Raw genomic sequence first — 21,418 nt, forward strand, 5'->3', positions numbered from 1 at the left:
TATGGTGTCTGGTGATCTGAGGATGTCCATGGTCGAGATTGTCAAAGATAGTGGAGATGGGGATGCATCAATCCTTGATACTAACATTCGCATATCGGGTTTTTCCCCACTAGAGTTAGGTTCAGTTGAGTTGGATGTTGCAACAGATTGTTGTGGTATGCCTGACATGGTGGTGACCTCTAGTACTAATGGCACAAAGACTAGAGATGATGTATCAAATACCATGTGTGATGCTGGTGAGCCGACAGTTGTCATGGTTCCTGATAGTAATACTACTCCCTTGGTGATGTCTTCAGAGGTAGTAGTCAGTTCCAACTTGGTTAGTGATCAATTGCAGTTAGTTACATCTAGATTGCAGTCTGAGCCACTAACCGAGATTGGTGCATTCTATCGACATTACTTTGTGAGGTATGCTCATCAATTCACCTTTGATGACCATGTTGATGAGATGATGATACAGAGATGTACTTTGGTTCCTAGTGCTTATCATCAGTTATGGGATAGTTTGATGCCTTGGGATGAGAGTTGTGATGGGCATGACATGGCGATAGGTCCTGCAGTTGACAGCTTGATAATACATGACTTAGAGCAGGAGTTTTGGAGTGATGCTTCAACGGGTGTTGTTATTGATTCTACTCCTTTGGCTATGACATCTCCTGACTTAGATGGTGATCAGTCACAGTGGGTTGTATCACTTGTTCATGGTGAGTTGTTGACTAAGGTTGGTTTTTTTTATCAACATTATATTGCAGGGTATGAACATCAGTTAGAATTTGATGCTTGTGCTGAGGAGTTGATGACAGACAAACTTGGTTTGGGTTCCATTTCTTGATGTTTATCTTGTGATGGCTTTTCACCATCAGGGGTGCATGGGAGTTATGGTTATGAGACAGTGGCCGGTGATCTGCAGAGTTGTGTTGACTGCAGGAGTTGTATAGTGTGTGGATTCTCTATACTTGGTACAGTTTCATTCGAGAGCATTCACCATTGTTGCAGAGTTGGATTATACATTCCGTATAGGCCAGTGGGATGCGTTGATGGTATTTACTATGTTGGCAATTTGATTTGTTCACTTTACTTGAGTTTTGATGTTCTAAGAGTTTGTGTCTTGTGGGTTTCTGACTGTGGAAGTTGTGACTTTGGAGTTTGGTTGAGCAGTAATTGTCAGTTTGATTATGGATTCCTTGTGGTTATATTGTAGAGGATATTGCAGGAGCCTGTGTTAATTGAAAATAGTATAGTTCATGACTACATTTGGGATCTAGGTGGATTGATTGGTCTATTGTTCAGCCATTTCTTGAGGAAAAGCAATATTTGGAAGGGGAGGACTTGTCATGTCCCCTTTTCAAATAATTAAAAATAATAATCTTTGCTAAGGCAAGCAGGCCCAAAAAGGTGAAGTTTCAGCAAAAGGGGATAATCTTTGGAAGCGAATGGACTAATAAATGAAAATTATTATTAAAATATGTTTTATTGACCCCTCTTGGATGTGAGTTAGGGTTATGCCCTCTTTTAAGGGGTTCGGAGGCATTTTGGGCTCATTCCAGAACTTGATTTTTGCTCATTTCTTTGTTATTCTTCAGAGGCTGCCAAACCTGTGGAGGAGACCCAAGAACGGGAGTTCGCAGGTTTTCAGGAAGGCTAAGGAAAGGAGTTTGAAGCCATTCCATGTGCATGCTCATGCAGAGTTTGCTTTTGTGTTGAATAGTGCAGATTTGTGGGTTTTCGGGTATATATTTTGTAAGAGTTTGGTGTTTCCAGTTGAGTATTTCATATCAGTTTGGGTTGCTGCTGTATATCAGACTTTTAGATGTTAAAATAGAGCTGAAAATATGTATTTGGATATGATTATACTTCTGTGATAGATTATTAAGTTTTTGTGGTGATTCTGGGCTATTTTGTGCTATTTTCGGGAGCCCGATGAGCATTTTTTTTGTCCTCCGTTTGGGAGCTATTGTGTGCATGTTATACAGATCTAGAAATGTCATTTTATAGGCTGTTATGCTGCTCAATTTTTTTTTAAAATTTCCACTTTCATATTTATTAATAATAGGTGAAGCTGTGAAGCTTTTGGCACTATTTTTGGCATACCCAATTTGGGGTTTATTGAGAAATTGGCGGATCTTTGAAATATTGATTGTTTGATCTTAAAGATCTGATTAGAGGTTGGAAATATCATACAAAACTAGTAAAGGGACACTTCAGATAGGCTTTCTTGGTGTTGGAAGAGTATGTGTATATATCATTATCTTTAAAGGAGGGGGAGGCGGGGGGTGGCAGGTCTTTATTTTTTGAGGCCTCTTGCTACTCATGCTAGCCACTAATGTGATTGCATGGAAGCCACTTGTACTACAAAATGTATACAAGACCCTTCCTTTTCATCTTCCCTTTCTTTCTTCTCTATTGAAAAAGATCACTATAGAGACATAGATCACAAGGGCACATCAAGAGAGAAAATATATATTCACGCCTAAATCCTAAATGAATGAATGAATGGAAAAAATAGGTGGGGGCATAAGTTATAACACAATCAAACATAATTTAATGACTCTTAGTTTCCCTTCATTCCCCCAACTCAACAAAAGCTTCCATTGTGTAGCCCCCTGGTTTCTCTTTATCATTGATTTGTGTATGTAAAGAGGAGAGAGAAAAGCACCCATGGTCAAAACACTACATCAAATCCATGTACAACCAAGGGATATAGGCTAAGGCGTGTATATTTTTTGGGGTATTTATACATTATGCATGTACATGCTTACATGGTGTGTAAGTCGCTTAGGGTCAGTGCACAAATATACTCAATGCACAAATATACTAAATAAATATATGAATGCCATGGGAATGGGTTTATTGTATAGTTGGATCAGGAGGTTGTGTTGGTGTTGCAACTTAGTACTAACATGAAGTCATCTTGAAAAAATTGGTGCCACAAATTGTTTTGCTCAAATAAGACAAGGGTTATATTATTTTTTAGGGCGTAATTGATGATTTTTTGCACAATTATTTTGTCATATCAAGAAATTTCATTTTGAAATAAATCAGGTTTCAAACTAGGAATTTTCATTTTTAAATAACATAAATAAGCTTCCAAACAATTTTATTTTCAAATCACACAAATTAGGTTTCAAGGAATTTCATTTTCAAACCACATAAACTTGAAGTAGTACATGTCCTTATCTAGGTAATGCCGATGATATGTTGGCTTGCAACATTGAGTCACCCACATGGAAATTTTGCACTCAAACCTTGCATTGGAATTGTGCCTTTCGTGCACAATCGACTATGGAGATGATTTCACATTTGTCTTTTTTGCTGTTATGTGTTTCCCATGACCATTGGAATTTTTTACAATCTCAAACTAGGTAGTCAAAATTTTGATGATGTTGAGGAGCAGTTGAAAAAAAAACCATCAATTTCACAAATTGTGCTCCCTCTGTCAATGATTTTTGTAAAAAAATAGGGCCAAATATAGTAGTGTCCTACATCAAATATCCTCATAGGAATGGAGATTCATAGTGTCTCTAGAAAAATGATCCCTCAGAGTATGAATGGCATGCTCATGAAAATGTAGAGCATGAGCCCCATGAATACAAGATAATGATATCCCTTGAATCTAAATGATCAATGACCATCAAACATTATGTTGGTTTAAAGAAAGACTATCCATAAATCTAAAACCATCACATTGGATCTAGGGTTTGATAGCTTTTTGGGAACACTAAGTCATTTTGGCAATAAGAGTGCCTTGGATGTGCACTATATCTTTCATAATAAGAAGCCTTTGAAAGCCAATCACCTTCTAAGAATGTCTATTGGCCAAATAGGTTGGAGAAATATTATGCCCAAGGAAATATTTCTAAGCTTCATTGCTAGAAATGGCTCAAATGATTGATTTTGCACATAGGGAAAGATAATGAAATCACTTAGTAATCTAGCAAGCCAACTTCTTCTCACTTTTGGCAAGGGTTGTATTCCAAAGATATATAGGAGACTTCTAGAAAGCACAAGGAATATTTAGAAAACAAAATATTTGTCTATTCCTAATCCATTTCCACCTATTTTGAAGAATCCAAGGTGGAGCTAGGAGAAATGATTTCTAATAAGACTGAATTTCATACCATTGAATCACCAATCACCAAGATAAACAAAATTTATCTAAGTACTAGAGTGTCTCCTAGACATTACACTCACCCTCAATAAGGGCAAGCAGTGGAACATCTATAAGTGGTCCTTAAAAGGTTAAAAAGCTACCCAAGTAGGGAAATGTTCCTAACTCACCTTGCTAAAATAGAAATTGTGAGAAAGTAAACAAAACCTTTAGTGGCTAGAACATGCAAAGAAGGATCCAAAGGGCAACCCTATCAAATGGATTGAAACAATCAAAAAGTCAAAGTTTGACAAACATTGATAGTGACATACAAGCTAAAGCATCTCCAATTTTCACAAATTGAATGGTACAAAGACTACCGAACATATATTCAAATTTCGGTAATAACTAAAATAATAACATAAATATTTCGGCAATGACACAATATCCTAAAGTAAAACTTGCTTATTATTATTATTATTATTATGGTATTAATGACATCAAGCAAATAATAAGGAAAATAAAATGTGAAGCCAATAATTTATGTTTTGAGATTCAATTATGTGAGATTATTTTGCATCAATATTTTGGATCATACTTTGTGCACCATCATCACAATGAAAAAAAGAGTTGAAGGAAATTAAAATGAAGGAATGGACTTTGTTGGTTAAAAATGAAAGAAATAATTCAAATATTATGATTTACGATTTAACTTGCAACATTTGATTACTACCAATGTCTAATGCACGTTGTCACATTGTCCAAAAGAGTGTCTAAGAGAGGTCCATGCTCAACATGTGATGCATGAGATCCACTACACATTGTCTTAAGAATTTATAAGAGAAACTTGTGTTCAGTGTGCAATGTGTAGTGATTATTAATGAGGCCATTGCCATTGTCCAAAAAGAGTTTATAATAGAGGTTCAGATTTGGATGGGGGAGCCATTGATTCCTTTCTTGATTAAAGTAAAGAAATGAAAATGTTACAAACAAATCTTCCTACAACTTAATCATGCATAAACAACATAACATAATAACAAGAAGAATGCATTGAATGTAGGCATATGGTTGTAGCAGGCGCACAACACTAGGAATAGAGGGAAACAATGGGGTAATGTTCTTTGTCGTCTCAGATCAGATACGTCCTTACGTGCCAAGGCATCTCTGCATGAGATTCCTCCTTATTCACAAATGTCTTCACACTAACACTCAACGTATATGGCTTCATTCATGGCTTACTCATCACCATTTCATTTTTCTTCTCATCCATCTGCAAATACGTGGCCTTCTTACCTTCACCTTCACCCTCAACTTTTCACTATATAAACTGCCCCCTACCCCTCTCACTTCAGGTTGCCACCAAAATAACCCACTGTTTATGAGTTGAGGTATGTAAAGATCATAGTTTTAGACAAAGTGGTAGAGTTGAAGTATGTAAAGATCATAGTAGAAGAAATGCATGTTTTGAGTTTGTAGGATTCCTAATTGTGCTGACATTGTTTGAATGCAGGGATTGATAGTCATGGCGTTGGGCAAATTGTGTTTGGCGTGTGTGGCTCTTGTGTTATTGTGTTTAGGGAGTTCAATCCGGTGCAATGAGGTGGAAGAGAACAGTAGAGGGGGTGAAGGAAGGAGGAATCCGTACATATACAAGGCGGAGGAGCATGAGAGGAGGTTGAGGAGTGAGAGAGGAGAAGTAAGGGCAGTGCCCATATTCAGGTACAGCCGGGTTCTCGCAAGAGATCTCCAGCGTTTTGAAGTGAACTACTTCCACATCGAGCCCAACTCTTTCATGCTTCCTCACTCCAGCAGTGCAGATCATGTCTTGTTTATCAAGCAAGGTATGCAAGTTGTGTAAGAGTTACAAGGATTGTTTTTGGATTCGATTGTGTAAGGAGTGTTTTATTTTTTAATGTGATTGTATGTTAGGGTGAGTGTCACACATTTCATCATTTCATCTATTATTTGGATGCGCCATCAATCCACATTCAACACTCTTCATATTGTTTGAGAGTTAATAAAGTTTTAAGTTTTGCTATTGACCACACTAATCGACATTCAACACTCTTTATATTGTTTAAGAGTTATTAAAGTTTTAAGTTTTGCTATTGATCACACTCTCTTTTTGGCATTTCAAAGTTCTACTATTTGTCACACTCTAGAATGTGGCAAAATTCAAGTTACTCCTCACCCTTTTTTTAATTAGGATCTGTCGAAGTTCAAGCTTTTTATTGTATTGATATTTTGCTGTTTTAAGATTCTATTGTATGAGTGCTTTTTTATGTTATTGAGTTTTACTATTGATCACACTCTTCACACTCTTTATTTATAATCTGGATGTTGTAATTTTAAGTTTGATATTTTGTTGAAGTTCTTTGATGTTTCAATGTTTTTAGGTTTCTTTATAGTATTAAGATGTTGAAGTTCTTTGATGTTTCAATGTTTTTAGGTTTCTTTATAGTATTAAGATGTTTTATTGGGTTTTGTATAAATTGTGTGGGAGTTTTTTTATGTTTTAAAGTTTTTTATATGTGATTTTGCTATTTTTGGATTTGAATGTTTTGCGAGTTTTTAATAATTTTCTTATCAAGATATCAGATTTAACACAATTTTTCATTTCTATACTGATCTTTTCATCTCCATATTGTATTGATAGTGAATGTTTAACATGTTTTAAAGTTGTTCAGTTTCTTATCAAGATATCAGATTTAACACAATTTTTCATTTTTATACTGATCTTTTCATCTCCATATTGTATTGATAGTGAATGTTTAACATGTTTTAAAGTTGTTCAGTTATATAATTTAATATTAATATTTTTTTGATGTTTTTATTTTTAGATTTAATTGTATGAGTTATTACACTCTTCGTCTGTAATCATACTCTTCATCTTCATATTATGTCATCTTTATATTATATGTGAGAGTATGTGTAAACATCATTGGGATGCTTCAAAGTGTTGTTTTAAAATTTAAAATTTATGTCTCACTTTTTATCACATTCACCATTCATAATCAGAACGTTTCCAAGTTTGAATTTCCTTTATTGTGCCGATGTTTTGCTGTTTTCCTTGCGTGTAGTTTTGCTGTTTTCCTCAAGTGTTGATATTGCTGTGAAATTCAGATTTTTAAGTTTTCTTATAGTGTTGATCTTTTGCTGTGAAGTTAAGATTTTTAAGTTTTCTTGTAGTGTTGATCTTTTGCTGAAGTTAAGATTTTTAAGTTTTCTTATTGTGATTTTTTCTAAGTTAAAATTTTGGAATTTAATGTTTATAATGTATCACACTCTTCGTTTCACAGTTTAAATTTCCCTTCCTTATTGTGTTGATAGTTTTTCAATAGTGTGAGTTATTGATCACAACATATCAGGCCCAGATGATTTCAGATTAGAAATGTTTGGAAGTGTATCCATATTGTGACGTTTCAGTATTCTGAAATTTTACAATTCTATGTTCAAAGTTCTAGGCTTTGGAATTCAATCGTGACTCAGGCACAGATGATTTCGGATTTCAGATTGGAAATGTTGGTGTAATCCATTTTGTGTTTTTTATTCCTGTTGTTGTTTAAATCATGACAATCATAATTCAGGCCCAGATGTTTTCAGATTGGAAATGTTCGTGTGTGATCCGTATTGTGTTCTTTCCTAAGCTTTGGATATTGTGTTTTTTTCTTTCAAAGTTAATAAGCTTCGGAAATGAATGTTTATAGGAAAAGCAACTGTTGGATTGGTATTTGGGGGGAAATCGAGAGAGGAGAATTTAGAAAGAGGGAGCGTGTTCTTCATTCCGGCAGGTGCCATCTTCTATGTGATTAATAATGCCCAGAGCCAACGACTGGTCGCCATCAATCTGCTGCACAATGAAAACCCTTACCCTCAGCGACATCACGAGGTTTCTCTTTCACTATATCTGATTCTCACTCCACCTTTTGCATTTTCTCATATTCAGTAGCGTTAAATAGGGTTTCATGTCGCATTTTTTTAATGTTCACTAGGGTTTAGGGTTTCATGTCTCATTTCTGATACTCACTAGGGTTTCATGCTGCATTTCTGATACTGATTAGGGTTTCATGTTTTGATTTTGACCAGTCCTTCTACATTGGAGGTGGGCGAAATCCACCCTCTGCCCTCTCCGCTTTCAGAACAGAGACTCTTGAAGCCGCCTTCAATGTACGCACACTTCTTACTTAAAGTATTTTTTAATTAATCTTGGGTTTTTCCAATTCAATGCCCATTATGATTTAGCGACTCTTACTTTCCTGGACTGGAAGATTTTTTTCTACTGTTGGGTTTTCCAATCCAATTGAATGGTCATTATGATTTATCTGATACAAGTTGTTGTGAAATCAGACTGAAAGAGGACGCATTCAGAGGGTGCTGAGCAGGCAGGATGAAGGGGCATTTGCAAGCTTCAACAGAGAACAGGGGCAGGGGAGGGATTTGATGTCGCTTATGAAGGGAAATCTTGGGACCCAATTCCGATTCCCATTCGGGAGGAGGGGATCTCAGGGTGAGGAGCAAGACTACAAACCATTCAATCTGGAGCAGAAGAAGCCGAGATTCTCCAATGAGAATGGACAGCTGATTGTAGGGGATGAAGAGGATCTGGTGAAGGGCCCTCTACAGAGAAGAGACATCGGGATTTCCTATGTAAGAATTGGACCTGTAAGTATACATACTCTCTCATCCCCATAAGAGCTATGTTAGGTTTTCATGGGCTCATCCCTATAAGTAGTTCCTCTCTACTTGTGCTATGTTAGGCTTTCATGGGCGCATCATTCGTTAATCTGATATCATTATCTAATCTAAATGTTCGATCTGAAGTGTGTTGTTTAAGCCAAAACCTTTGATGCTTTGAAGTCAAAATTTAATCATCTAATATAATCGAATTGAGGAGTGTGTTTCTTGGTTCAAAGTTTAGTGTATATTAACTTCTGTGGCTCTACACTAGTGTTTCGAAGTTTTGTGATTCTTGGTTCAATGTTAATACACACTAGTGATTCAAAGTTTAGTGATTTTTGGTTCAAAAGTTTAGTGTATATTAACTTTTGTGGCTCTAACATTAGTGATGATAGTGATAATTGGAATGTGATGAATATATTACGTCATTTCTTTGGATTTAACACCACTAATGACAATAGAAAGTGATTGATAGTGATGATTGGAATGTGACGAATATACAATGTCATTTCTTTGGATTTAATGCTACTAGTGACAATAGAAAGTAATGATGACAAGGGAATGTGATGATATTTGTATTGAATTATATACAATGTCATTTCTTTGGATTTAATGCTACTAGTGACAATAGAAAGTAATGATGAAGGGAATGTGATGATATTTGTATTGAATTAATTTAGAGTGTGTTGTTTAAGTCAAACTTTGTGAAATCCTAAGATCATTTGTAACTTCATTTATCATAGAATGCAATGAGTGCACCACACTCAGAAAGTCAGGCACACAAGATAATGTGTGTTGTAAGAGGTCAAGGTAGAGTTGAGATCATCTCACCAGAGGGAGCTCAGCAGCAGATGAGGAGACAAGGTGGTGGTGGAGAAGAAGAAGAAGAAAGGGAATGGGAAAGGGAAAGTAGGAGAGGAGAGGGAGGAAGAGAAAGAGGAAGAGAAGAAGAAGAGGGTGAGAGAGGAGGAGATTTCAGGTTGTCTTATCACCGAATAGAAGAGGAAATGCAACAAGGGGACTGTTGGGTAGTCCCAGCGGGGCATCTCTCCACTCAAATATCTTCATCGAACCAGCGCTTCGAACTCCTCGCTTTCACTGTCAATGACAATGAGCGCAACCAAGTCATCTTCTACGCGGGTATACTTTTTTCCTTTTTTGCCCTCTTCTTTTCCTTTTTTGCATGATACAAGTAATAGAACCTCTGAAATTTAATTGACATAGAAGAAAGGTATACTTGCCTCCTGCTATAAACATTTCTATGTAACAAATAAATCATGTGATAACTGATGTATGTATCAGGCAAGAACTCTGAGTTAAGGGAAATGAGGAATGAGGTTCTGGCAGCGTCATTCAAGGAAAGAGAAGATGAAGTGAAGAGGATGTTCGAGTCACAGAATGATCAGATCTTTTTGAAGCGTCACTCTCAATCGGGAAGAGGGTCAAGAGACATTCTGTAAATATGTCCTCTGGAGTAGTATGCATGCTGTTTCTGTTTTCTAGCTTACTTCTAGTGAAGGGTAAGTGTAAGTAAGAGGATGAAATAAAATGGCGGAATGGCCAGGTGGAATGAAGGAGAATATATGTAATGACCTTTTTTAAGAGACGCTTAATCTACTATCCCTGTCTATATATCATAGTAATATATTAATGCCTTTAATCATCTCGAAGAATGGTTTGATGTCCTTGGCATATTGCCTCATTGAAATCATTTTTCGAATCCAGGAATTCCATGATTTCATGCCTATCAAAAGGCAAGCATTATCAGCCTGAATAACAAGAACTGATCCAAGCCATTTTGGGGGATTTCGGTTTTAATAACATAAACCATCTAAACACGTTTAGAATTAATTTTGGATTGGCATGAAGGAAAGATAAAGATATAAGCCCTTTAAGCGCTTTATAAATGATAGAAATGTTTCCATTCAAATAATTTCATATTTTACAATGAAAGAAAAATCATTAGATGTAATTGAATTATGATTTAAATAACACAAGCTATCTAAAAAAAAGTCTACAATTTTAGTTTTGGATTGAAACAATGATCCAAAACTAAAGTATTGGAACAATGCATATTTTTAAGTATTGAAACAATATATATTTTAAATAGTGCATCTTTCCATAATACAATGTCGTATGACAATAAAAGTTTATATTTCCAACATAGTTTATATTTCCAACATATTTTTTTACTAATTTAATTTGCCAATTAATTTCTACAGTATCTATACTCTGTCCAATTTCTTTCTTTGCATTTCAAATTTCCTTGTAAATGGTTGTATATAATTGTGATAATAGTGCTTTTTGAGTGCTTGCACCACTATTGATATGTCCCCTCACATATCTAATATCTAATATATTGGGACTCACATATCTAATATCTAATATATTGGTAAATATCCCTACTTGTAAGAAAAACCTTCCCCTTTGCTTCATTGTTCATTTCCTTGCCTAAATGTTTTGGGCCTCCTAGCACAAATCACAAATCAACTCATAACATCATTACACCTTATTTTCAAAGAGTTCCTTTCAAAGTTCTTTTAGCTTTATTTCAATCAACAAAGCTACACATAAATAACAAGTCAAAAAATATATGTCAAAGATAGTTTACAAAAGCATTTACGCATTTATTTGAGTACACGTAGACTTTATGCTTAGTTTTCAAGGTATATGTCATTCCCCACAACCTCACTTAGAAAGAACTAAGAGAATTGTGAGACATATATCAAAGGCACTTCAAAACTTGTGGTTAAATATTTAATATGTGATCAAGAACTAAGAGAATTGTGAGACATATATCAAAGGCACTTCAAAACTTGTGGTTAAATATTTGATATGTGATCAAGTCTTTAATATTATGTTATAATAACGGGTTCACCAGTTACTTGTGTTAGGGGTGCAGCACTTATGTTTTTAAAACTTGTGGTTAAATATTTGGTATGTGATCGAGTTTTTAATATTATGTTATAATAAGGGGTTCATCACTTATTTGTGTTTGTTAAGTAGTCGTGGTGGTGTCCCTGCCCAAATCCTACGCTAAGCTGTTATGATTATGGGCTTGAGCCTTTGCTGATCCAATGTGCTGAGTCTTGAATATTATATTTTAAGAAGGGCTCACCTGTAGTTATGTTAGTTAAGTAGTGGTGGTTGTGGTGTCCCCCAATCAGATCCACACCCTCACTAGGCTATTGCAGTTGTTGGTTTGTGCCTTTGATCCACACCCTCACTAGGCTATTGCAGTTGTTGGTTTGTGCCTTTGCTGATCCAATGTGCTTATGGATTTGGTGGCCTCATTGATTCAAAGTTCAAGGTCAAAATCATTTTATTTGGAGTTGGGTGACATGTCATATCAGTGTCACTAATTATGTCAAAAAAATTAATCAGCACTTAGTTTTTCAAAAATAAAAATTATATTATCATTATAAAAACGTAATTTAAAAACATCTTATTTGTCATAAATAAATAAAAATTACCATAATATAATTCATCTTGTCTACTCTATAACAATAAGTTAAAAACTATAGAGGGAAATAATTTTTAGAAGCAAATTTAGAATTAAGAAAAAGTCATGTAAATGGGTCCTAGATAAAATGTAAGTCCATGTAATGGCATAAATCGTTTTAAGTTCTCATGTCATCAACATTTTTAAGTTGCAAAGAAAAGGGAATTGTGTTAGAAAAAGTCTAAAGACTATATATGTTTGGAACTGTTGTTATAGAATCAAACTTTACCAACCACCCTTTTAAAAAAATTCAATGGGTTCTAGGTCTATTAGTGAAGTTGAAAGGTTTTTAATAGGTCTATCAATGAAGAAGTTCAGCTTAAGACTTGTGTTCACATATCGGACAGCTAAAACAACTTTGTAGATAAAATTGTACATTAAAGAAAAATCTGCCTACTCTGAAATTTACCGTTGGAAAAAATATAAATCTTACCCCTCAACAAGAGCCATTGGCTTGGGACAATTAAATTTCTCTGAAAGAAATATTCTCTACCTCTCTTACAACAGAGGAAAGATCCTTTATACCTCTTTGTTGCAACTCATTTATACTGAGTTCCACAAGACATTGTCAATAATGAAATTTAATGTCGATGTTACAGCTCGAACGGAACAACAATACAAAAAAGATGTCTTGGGAAGCAACCCCACTCTTTGCTAAAAAGAATATGCTCTATCACCAGATCTTCCCACAAGTCATGTACATACCACATTCAGGAGGCTATATCCACATGGGTAAAGAACTCAATAATAATCCTGATAATGAATCATAGAACATGACCTAAAATGTCAATATGAAAACTACTGCACAATCTAATGCACAATCTAATCCAGAATCAGCTCTTTCAATCCACGCGACCATCAAGATTGGTTACCAAGGGCGGTGGCTGCAGACTCCACATGCTGGAGAAGAAACTCATATATTTTCTTTCTTACACTGGTCAAGTTCATGGTAAGTTCTGGATCTATGAATTCTTCTTGCTCCTTTGCAGACCCAGTCTCATCCAGCCAATCATTCACTCTTTTTAGCTGTGATAACATACCTGCAACTTGACAGTTTTCTGAATGTGCACTAGTTCTAGTTCCTTCATTATCCACCCCACTTTCAGTACCATCTATGTCTTGGAAACCACTATCTAAGGCATCCTCCATGAAGTTCAAGAACCATCTTTGTGATTTGCACATTAGCTGTTTAGCTAAGTCTGCAGTTTCATTCAAACCTCTTCCTTTCACCCACTCAGTCAGGGGAAGATCCTTTTGGTGTTTTCTCTCCATATTTCTCCCACCATCATTCTTTCCAGTGATGCCATTTGAATTTGTTCTCCTAGTAGCTTTCATAGAAACCTTTGCCTGCCCACCTTTACAATCATTTGAATGTGAACTCTTCTTGTCATGACTACCCAAAGCTTTTCTAGGTGGAGAAACCTTTTTGGGTGATAAAGAGGAATTCTGAGCTTTGAGTGCAAGTACTTTTGAAAAATTGTCAAGCACAAGAAAGAGGTGATTGTTAACAGGGTTTTCTTTACCAGCTTCTTTGTGGCCAGCAGTTGGTGTTTGCTTTCTGAGAAGAGTAAAGGAAGACAAATCTGTGGCTAAAGCTGCACGGATCCACAAACTTGCACTCTTGCTTCCTTCTGATGAAAGCTTGCAAGCTTCTACTGCTGAATTGATATTGCTTTTGTCGTCTCCACAATTCTCACTTTTTGCCAGGTCATCTGCCACAGATAATGCCTTGCCCACCCTGCTATGAAGATCTAAAAATTGCGCCACACAAGGCTGAGGTTCATCCTTCTTTGCTGATGAGCACAATTCTGCAAACATACTGGAAAACAATGTTTCCTTTAGCAAAATCCTTAATAAGCAATTGAGAAAATTTTGACAAAATGTCACGAACATAAGGTCGGATCAGCTAACAAAATAAATGAGAACAAAATTTCCACAATCTATGATAATTATTTGCAACAATATCTAGATTTGATATGTGTGAGTTTTTTAGCATCGACGTTTTGAATCACACTCCATGATGCATCATCAGGATGAAACCAAGCAATAAGAGAGCATAAAGGAAAATGATGGAATGCAGAGTGTGATAAAACGTCAATGCTAAAAAAATTCGCACAATCAAATCCAAGTTCTTGCAAATAGCTAACAAAATGTTACAAACATGAAGATTGGATTAGATAACAATAGGTAGTGTTAGGGACAGGATCCATAGTTGAGCATTCTAATCTCATGTTTCTTAAAATCTCGTGTGGAAATTTCAAATCATTGCCAATTTTTTGCAACGCCAAACTTGACAAGTATGTTACTTATAACTAAAATTTCAAAACCATATCAGCATGTTCTTTATTGAGATGTTCAGAGAAGACCAAAACATAGTTAGACCAGTAGTTATGAGTAAATCACATGTCATTGGTGTGCTGATGTAGGGATCACATTTTTTTTTGTTTCTTTTTAACTTTTAAGAAATACATTTGATTCAATTATAGGTAATCATCATCAATACTAACATCTTTAAGTTTAATATCATGACTATTGATATAATATTGTAAAAAATATTAAATCAACAAATTCTGTTAACATTTTACTGGATCGTGCTGATCCTATAGATCATTTTCTCATAGATGACTAACTAGTTAACCTACAAATCTGAAAAAAATGATGAAATATAGACTTTTTAAAGAAATTATATGAAAATTTGAAAAGATGATAAAATATGGATCTCTTTAAAGGAACTTTATGTAATTAAAGCTATGAGCTTAATGAAATTGCGTGGTCAGTCCATCTACCGGAAAGATGATGCATTCTTCAAAATTCCTACAAACAATTTTTTTCTGTTTTATAGACTAAATTTACAGTTTGCATAATCCTTTCATATAGAATCTACAGACTCAAACAACATACTTTAAAATTTGACTTGTTTAGATAGTTCATTTAGCTACTTCTTTCTTCAATAAGATCCACCTATTAATGTAATTCAAAATGACCCATATAAACAAACAAGAAATTAGAATGTGTTATTCAAGCCAATAACAAGAACAATTTAGATTGCAAACATACTTCATACTGTTTTTGAGATTAAATATAGACATTCTTTATGCAGAAAATTCTGGAAGTGGATAAGATCATTCATAAGCATCAAAGCTTTAACATGGCAGACTAAACCTAATAAGTGCATAGTACACTGGTGAATATTGCAGAAATCATTTAAAGCATGCCTACTTAGTTTTGCTAGTCACTCCATAGTTTTTTTAACTTCAAATTTTGCCTAAGAATTACCTCAAACACCGAACAACACTTTCTGCTGCTGATGCTTCTTGTAAGGCCTCTGTTGCAGCCAAAAGAGCTGCATCTTTTCTTTCCAATACTTGCTGCAATGAAAATCACTAACCAGATATAATTAAAGGATTAATTAACCATTTGATAGTTTCTAAATTTGTCTGCGTGATCAAATTCATTTCGAATGCAGCACAAGACTACCATCAAACAAGAAAATTGCTTCCTTTTCCACGAAAGAAAAACTAATAGCATACATACAAATACCTTTCCAGCTCCAACAAAGCTTGAGGGAAGAGAATCCCATGCAATACTGCCATCAGTCAATCTTTTGTTATTGACAGATGCCTTCACTAGGTTACAAGGAATGGATGCAATTGAGCAAGTCTTCTTGCATGCAGAGTTCTGATTGGATGGGGAGTTAATACTTCTTAAATTTTCAGGGCCCTGTCCAGTTCTCGCCTTTAATGTTGATAAGCCTGGGTTACATGGTTTTGGGGATAGTTCACTTGTTCCAGACAGGTTTTTCGTCATTGGAATCTGCAATTTCAAAGCAGCCATAACAATGCAGCATATTAAAACAAACAAAATCTGTATGGCATTATTAGGAAATGTTTTGTTAGTAGATTTGATATGAGAAACCATTTGTTTCGGTTCATGTAAAACTTATAAAACATGGAGCATTGCAATGAATACTGGCATTGGGGACCTAACAAAACTAGGGATAGATGACACCATCATTATTCACATACATAATCACCATTAGTTTAAAGATTTAACCAATAATGAGCTTTGAATAGAGAAAAAATCTCAAGGAAATGTTCTATGATTTTCATTTCACATTCAATAATGAAAAACAATAAATGTAGAGTTATTCCAACTGTTGACATTTCAGTTGGGAAGGTCTAACTTCTGCCATCAGTAGTGGCATATTCTTTACTACTTTTCAATGTCTTTATATTCAAGAAGTATTATTTAGATGTCTATTATAATCACATTGACTTTAAATCAAGTGTCTTTTGACATATTTCTTAATGTTTATAAAAATTGTTACAAGATACAATTGAGTTTCAGACTATGTTGCACAGGTCTTCGTACCGATACCTCTAGGATGCATTGTGACTATTGGTACACGTATCTGTGTATCTCGTACACCATGTACTCAAGTATCTGGTACACATACCCATGTACCTGATATTCAATGGGTAATCCGTGGAGAGCATCATAGCTAAGGATCCTAATTAAAGATTTCGGATTCTTGTTTCAGTTTTTTGTTTGCATATCAGCTTCTTGTTTATCAAGCTTAATTCTATATATAGTCAGTTTGAAACTTTGATACAATACAGAGTAACAAGTAAACTTTTTCCACTATTCAAGTCAAAAGTTTATCGTTGGCTCAAAATGGTTGTTCAAGAGAAACTAAATTATAAGAAGATGACTTGGAGGAAACAAAAGAACAAGTGTAACATTAAGTAGCATTAGTGTCCCAACACTGACATTGAAATAAAAGAAGGTGGCAATTGAAAAGTATACAATTATCATGTGAACAAAACAAAATGGGAGAAGCAAAAGAGACAAAAACACTTTATGTCAAAGAAATCAACCCTATGTGGAAGCATGTGATGGAAAAACATATTTGAGGGCTGTAATTATGGGGAACGCTAGCAATCATCACCTTAAATGTAAAAGGGGTTGATTGGCTATTCCCAAAGAAAAGTGGAAGGGAAGAACTAAGTGCATCTTTTATAGCAGAGACAATGTTGAAACTGATTGATGCTTGATTATAGAGTGTGCACCATATGAAGATATGTTTACGTGCATTTCTTTCCCAGACGTGCTACTTGCCTTTTGTTAATACTATGTTTACTATTCTGCAATATGGAACTAGACACTATAATTTCCGTGGTGTTAATCGCGTAGGCGGATGTCATGTAAATGTATGAACAGAACAGCAGACTGTTTACTTGCTCACATAAATTAAAGTTCTTGTTTATTAATTTCACCTCTTTATGGAATTTTAAGCCAGTGCCGGAGCATTTAAATTATGCCAGAAAGTTAATTAACTGTAGGAGATTAATGAGGGTCTCTGTACCATGGAGCCGTTATGGCCTCCAAGAAAATTAAATTTACGAGTTATTTATATGAGAACTAAATGGGAGAGAAATTTTGACCGATTTACATAGGGGACCCAATACTTGAGCGTGTTCCAATAGTTGTGACAGTAGTTGTTAACTTAATATTCATACTTGTTGATTTAATATCCAATATTTTTGACAAGATTGTACTAATGGATGTGACTCTAAAGTTGTTTTGTTAATGATGATTACCCATAAGTGAATGAAAAGTGTCCCTTTTTCCAAAAAATAACCAATAGTGTGATGCCATGTCAGCTGCACAAGTATGGGGGTCTCCAATTCACTATGATTGGTCTCACTATTTTTTTGGCTGTTTTGGACACTTCGACAAAAAACATGCTGATGTGGCATCATATTTGGTGATGTGGCTCTGAAACTTTAGTTATGAGCAGGGGACTTGCCAAGTAAGCTACTATCAAAAAATGAGAGTGATTTGAAATTTTCACATAGGATTTTGAGAAGCACGAAGTTAGGATGCACAACTATTGGGTCCTCTCCCCTATATAGTTTATTTGGCAAGGTTTTTATAGGTTTGCATTATAAGAAGTTTTATTAGTCCCTATATAGAGGTAAAATATTAATGTTTTTGTTTAGCCCCCTTGCTAATTTGTACAACCCAAAAAAAAATACTAAGTTCTAAAGTTCAACAAACTTTATATTTTTAAATTAATTTATATTGATTTATTACCTTTTTCTAATTGGTCCATTGCAGTTTTGGTGGGGTTTATTTTATTTTCCCACTTCAAAAAATACAATATTTTCTAACATCCATTAATGAATTCATTAATTACAACTCTATCTTTTCCATATTTGTGACAAGTTCATTATTAATTACAACTTTATCATCCGCATATTTGTCACAAGTTCATTAGATTTCTTTAAAAGTCATGTTTTTATCTTCCACAACAAAAATAATATCTTGTCAATATTAATATCACAATTTTTAGTTTTCAAAATAGTTTTAAAAAATGTTAATATATTTTAAATTATTTTAAAAATTAATTTTATCTAAATCAATAATTATTAAATTTAATTTTTTATTAAAATATATTATTACTATTAAGAGTTGTATTGTTTTATATATATAGACTTTAGTATATATTAATTAAAAAAATTTAAAACAATTAATTTCTAAATTTAACTTATGTAATAAAATTCTAAACAAAATTAATTTCTTGGTTAAAAATCTATTAATTCAAATTTCGTGATTTTACAATGCATTACATTAAGTTGTATATTTTTAGACAATGGCTAGTCGTTACATTATTCTATAAAACTAAAATTTAAAATATTAATTAAAAATCTAAATTAAATTTGATAAAATTTATAACTTCTCTTTTCAAAACCATAATTTTAAATATTACATCCAATTTGTTTCCCTAGTTGTTTCCCTAGAGGCAGGGACTCTAGCTCTCAAAAAGCTCTCGTTAATATATGTTGTTTAGGTTGGCATCATGAAATGTAATGTGAAGTTTTATTAAACAAGTGCCACTTAGTGGTAGTATTTGTCTAATAGTGAATTATAGTTTAATATAAGATAATTTAATAAAAATTAGTTTAAAAATATGTTATATTTTATAATATAAACTTATCAAAGATTAAGAATTTGAAATTATATATTTAGAGATATTATTTTATTTATAATATAGTTTTATAATATAGTGAAATAATTATTCATTAAATGAATTGAATGTTAAGGTTTAAAGTAAAATAATTAATAAGTTTAAGGTTAATTTTGACATTGTTTTAATATAATTTAAAATGCTTAAAATAATTTTAGACATGTAAGTAATTAAAAGTGAAAAGCACAAATACATTCTTTCATAGAAGGATTAACAAAAATAAGAATGTTAACTTTAGAATATTTTTTAAAAAATTAGAAAAAAAAAATACTAAATAGCAATTGGTGAAAATAAAAATTTTTAATAACGAGTTAAGATAAACTGATTACAATAGTATGTAGCCGTTCGACAAATACTAAAAAAATTACACAATCTAATTTAATATATAGTTCTTTGGTCAATCAATATTATATGATTTGTTATATTTTGTTTTCATTAATCATTCTATTTATTAGATACTAAAATAACAAATGCTTCATTATTAGTATTCTTTTATAATTCTCAACTACTTATCTCATCGACCTCTTCATTTTCTCACAAAGAGCCAACCAGGGATCAAGTCTTGTCGAGTGCAGAGATGAGGTCGAGATCGTGCCCGGGCAAATTTGGCAGCGTGGATGCTCCATAGTCCTTGGCTCTTAGCCGAAAAGGTTTCAAGTACCGTGGGCCCGTATCAGAAACCTAAAACTTGTTTGTGAATGACCTCCATAAAAAAAATACTATCTAAAGATGGCTATTAAAAGAAAGTTCACCAGGTTTCATCATTTTAAATGTGAGATGGGCATTTCCTGAGGAAAGAAATGCAGGACAAAAGAACTCTTCCTTTTTGCAATAAAGAGGTAAATTGAACGACAGGGGATACACGACGAACAGTCTAAATGAACTATTTAAGAAGGCAAGACTTTGAGAAACCTCCACAAATTTCTTAATCAAGATCCACAATAAAATAAAAGAACCCACAAGAAGATGAACTCATTTCTAAATCGATCTCTTTCTTTCATGTTTAACTGACTAACTCAAACACGCACAGATGTCAAAGAAAACAGTTGGATGGAAAAGAAGAGAAGCTTACATGATCCAAAGAAGCAGATTTGGCGGCAAGCTTTTTATTAGTAGATCCCAAAACTCCTTCCCAGCCTCGTCGCAGGCTCTTGACCTCCTTGACACTCCTGGGCCTCCCTTTACTCCCGCTGCTCACAGACCTACCCTTATGGGACTCGATCCCCCGACCTCCATCCCCACACGCATCCCGTTTCAGGACATCCAACGTGGCACCGCCGGATCTCCTCAAAGATGTCACGTCAGGAGCAGGCGAGCCGAAAGGAACGGGGATGTCCTCGGGGTTGCCCACGAGGGGGTGCCGACGTGGAACGGGCCGGACGCCACGTAGGACGGGATAGGGAGTCCCGGGGTCCAGCCTGGCCACGTGGATGAACTGTCCGAGGTGGAGCCTGTCGTTGAGAATGAGGTCGGCCTGGTCGTCGGCGAGGGAGACATACGTGGCCTGTGAGGAGTCGGAAACCTTGAGGTAAAAGCCCCCGTTGGGCCAGAGCTCCTTTCCGGCGAGCGCAGGGAGTATTCCGATCACCTGCAACACGGCGCTCCTGTACTCCCCGGCGACTTTCACGTCGGAGTTCATGTGCTGCAGCAGTTTCAGCAAGACCCCCGCTGTCAACGACGCCATTTTTTCAATCGCGAGGGAAGCTCGAATGCTCTACGACGCCTATATATAACACTCCATTCGTTCCATTCCCAGGCTATTCTTGTGCCAATTATTTCTGCCATTAAAATTTCAGACTTTCTGTTTATAACCTGCGAAATTAGAATTGAATCCACGTGCTTCGCGACACTGATCGTATAAATATGACCATTAAGACTGCTCTGTGAGATATTGGCCGTCCATTTGGGAGGGAGTGGAAGGGGTAGATTCATTCCGCGGATGTTGGAGGACACGTAGTCTTAACTGTTTTGGGGGATAGTGGTTGGTTGTCATGTGACGTACATTTTGTAGTTGCTATTTATGGCAGGTGGCACGTGCGAGATGCCATTGTTGTTGCTGTCGAAGTTGCCATGTGCAAAGTGGCCCGTGGCTATACAGCCACGAAAATGCACTTCCTTTACA

At 35.0% G+C, this 21,418-nt stretch overlaps 2 protein-coding genes across 3 annotated transcripts; one reads left to right on the top strand and one right to left on the bottom strand.

Annotated features, from left to right (window-relative positions):
* Window positions 1-5,316: 5,316 nt before the first annotated feature.
* LOC149576175 (vicilin Pin k 2.0101-like) lies at window positions 5,317-10,427 on the top strand. 2 transcript variants are annotated; one of them, XM_089807894.1, is made up of 7 exons: window positions 5,317-5,475; window positions 5,598-5,928; window positions 7,795-7,976; window positions 8,174-8,254; window positions 8,435-8,749; window positions 9,508-9,904; window positions 10,067-10,427. In XM_089807894.1, exons 2-7 carry the CDS (start codon window positions 5,610-5,612, stop codon window positions 10,222-10,224), a joined length of 1,452 nt encoding a protein of 483 aa, XP_089664020.1. In that variant the 5' UTR covers window positions 5,317-5,475; window positions 5,598-5,609; the 3' UTR covers window positions 10,225-10,427. The 2 variants fall into 2 exon arrangements, with proteins under 2 accessions (XP_089664020.1, XP_089663430.1); XM_089807304.1 differs by lacking the exon at window positions 5,317-5,475 and having other exon boundaries at window positions 5,592-5,928.
* Window positions 10,428-12,670: 2,243 nt separating this feature from the next.
* On the bottom strand, window positions 12,671-21,141 carry LOC149576176 (protein CORTICAL MICROTUBULE DISORDERING 2-like). Its single transcript, XM_089816545.1, has 4 exons — window positions 20,369-21,141; window positions 15,807-16,079; window positions 15,543-15,634; window positions 12,671-14,085 (listed from the first exon to the last, which is right to left on the bottom strand). The coding sequence occupies exons 1-4, from the start codon at window positions 20,978-20,980 to the stop codon at window positions 13,125-13,127; spliced, it is 1,938 nt and encodes a 645-aa protein (XP_089672671.1). The 5' UTR covers window positions 20,981-21,141; the 3' UTR covers window positions 12,671-13,124.
* Between the last annotated feature and the right edge of the window lie 277 nt (window positions 21,142-21,418).

This window comes from Cupressus sempervirens, chromosome 1 (assembly GCF_028749045.1).
Source record: "Cupressus sempervirens isolate cs-2001-9-10 chromosome 1, ASM2874904v1, whole genome shotgun sequence".
Classification (NCBI taxonomy): domain Eukaryota; kingdom Viridiplantae; phylum Streptophyta; class Pinopsida; order Cupressales; family Cupressaceae; genus Cupressus; species Cupressus sempervirens.

Bases quoted from the DNA above. Each gene is read 5' to 3' on its own strand.
- LOC149576175 (XM_089807304.1), top strand. From the start codon at position 5,592: ATGCAGGGATTGATAGTCATGGCGTTGGGCAAATTGTGTTTGGCGTGT. The intron at 8,255-8,434 runs GTACGCACACTT...TTGTGAAATCAG, and splicing joins CTCTTGAAGCCGCCTTCAAT to ACTGAAAGAGGACGCATTCA. The intron at 9,905-10,066 runs GTATACTTTTTT...TGTATGTATCAG, and splicing joins CCAAGTCATCTTCTACGCGG to GCAAGAACTCTGAGTTAAGG.
- LOC149576176 (XM_089816545.1), bottom strand. From the start codon at position 20,980: ATGGCGTCGTTGACAGCGGGGGTCTTGCTGAAACTGCTGCAGCACATG. The intron at 16,080-20,368 runs GTAAGCTTCTCT...TTGAAATTGCAG, and splicing joins AATCTGCTTCTTTGGATCAT to ATTCCAATGACGAAAAACCT. The intron at 15,635-15,806 runs GTATTTGTATGT...TTTTCATTGCAG, and splicing joins GCTTTGTTGGAGCTGGAAAG to CAAGTATTGGAAAGAAAAGA.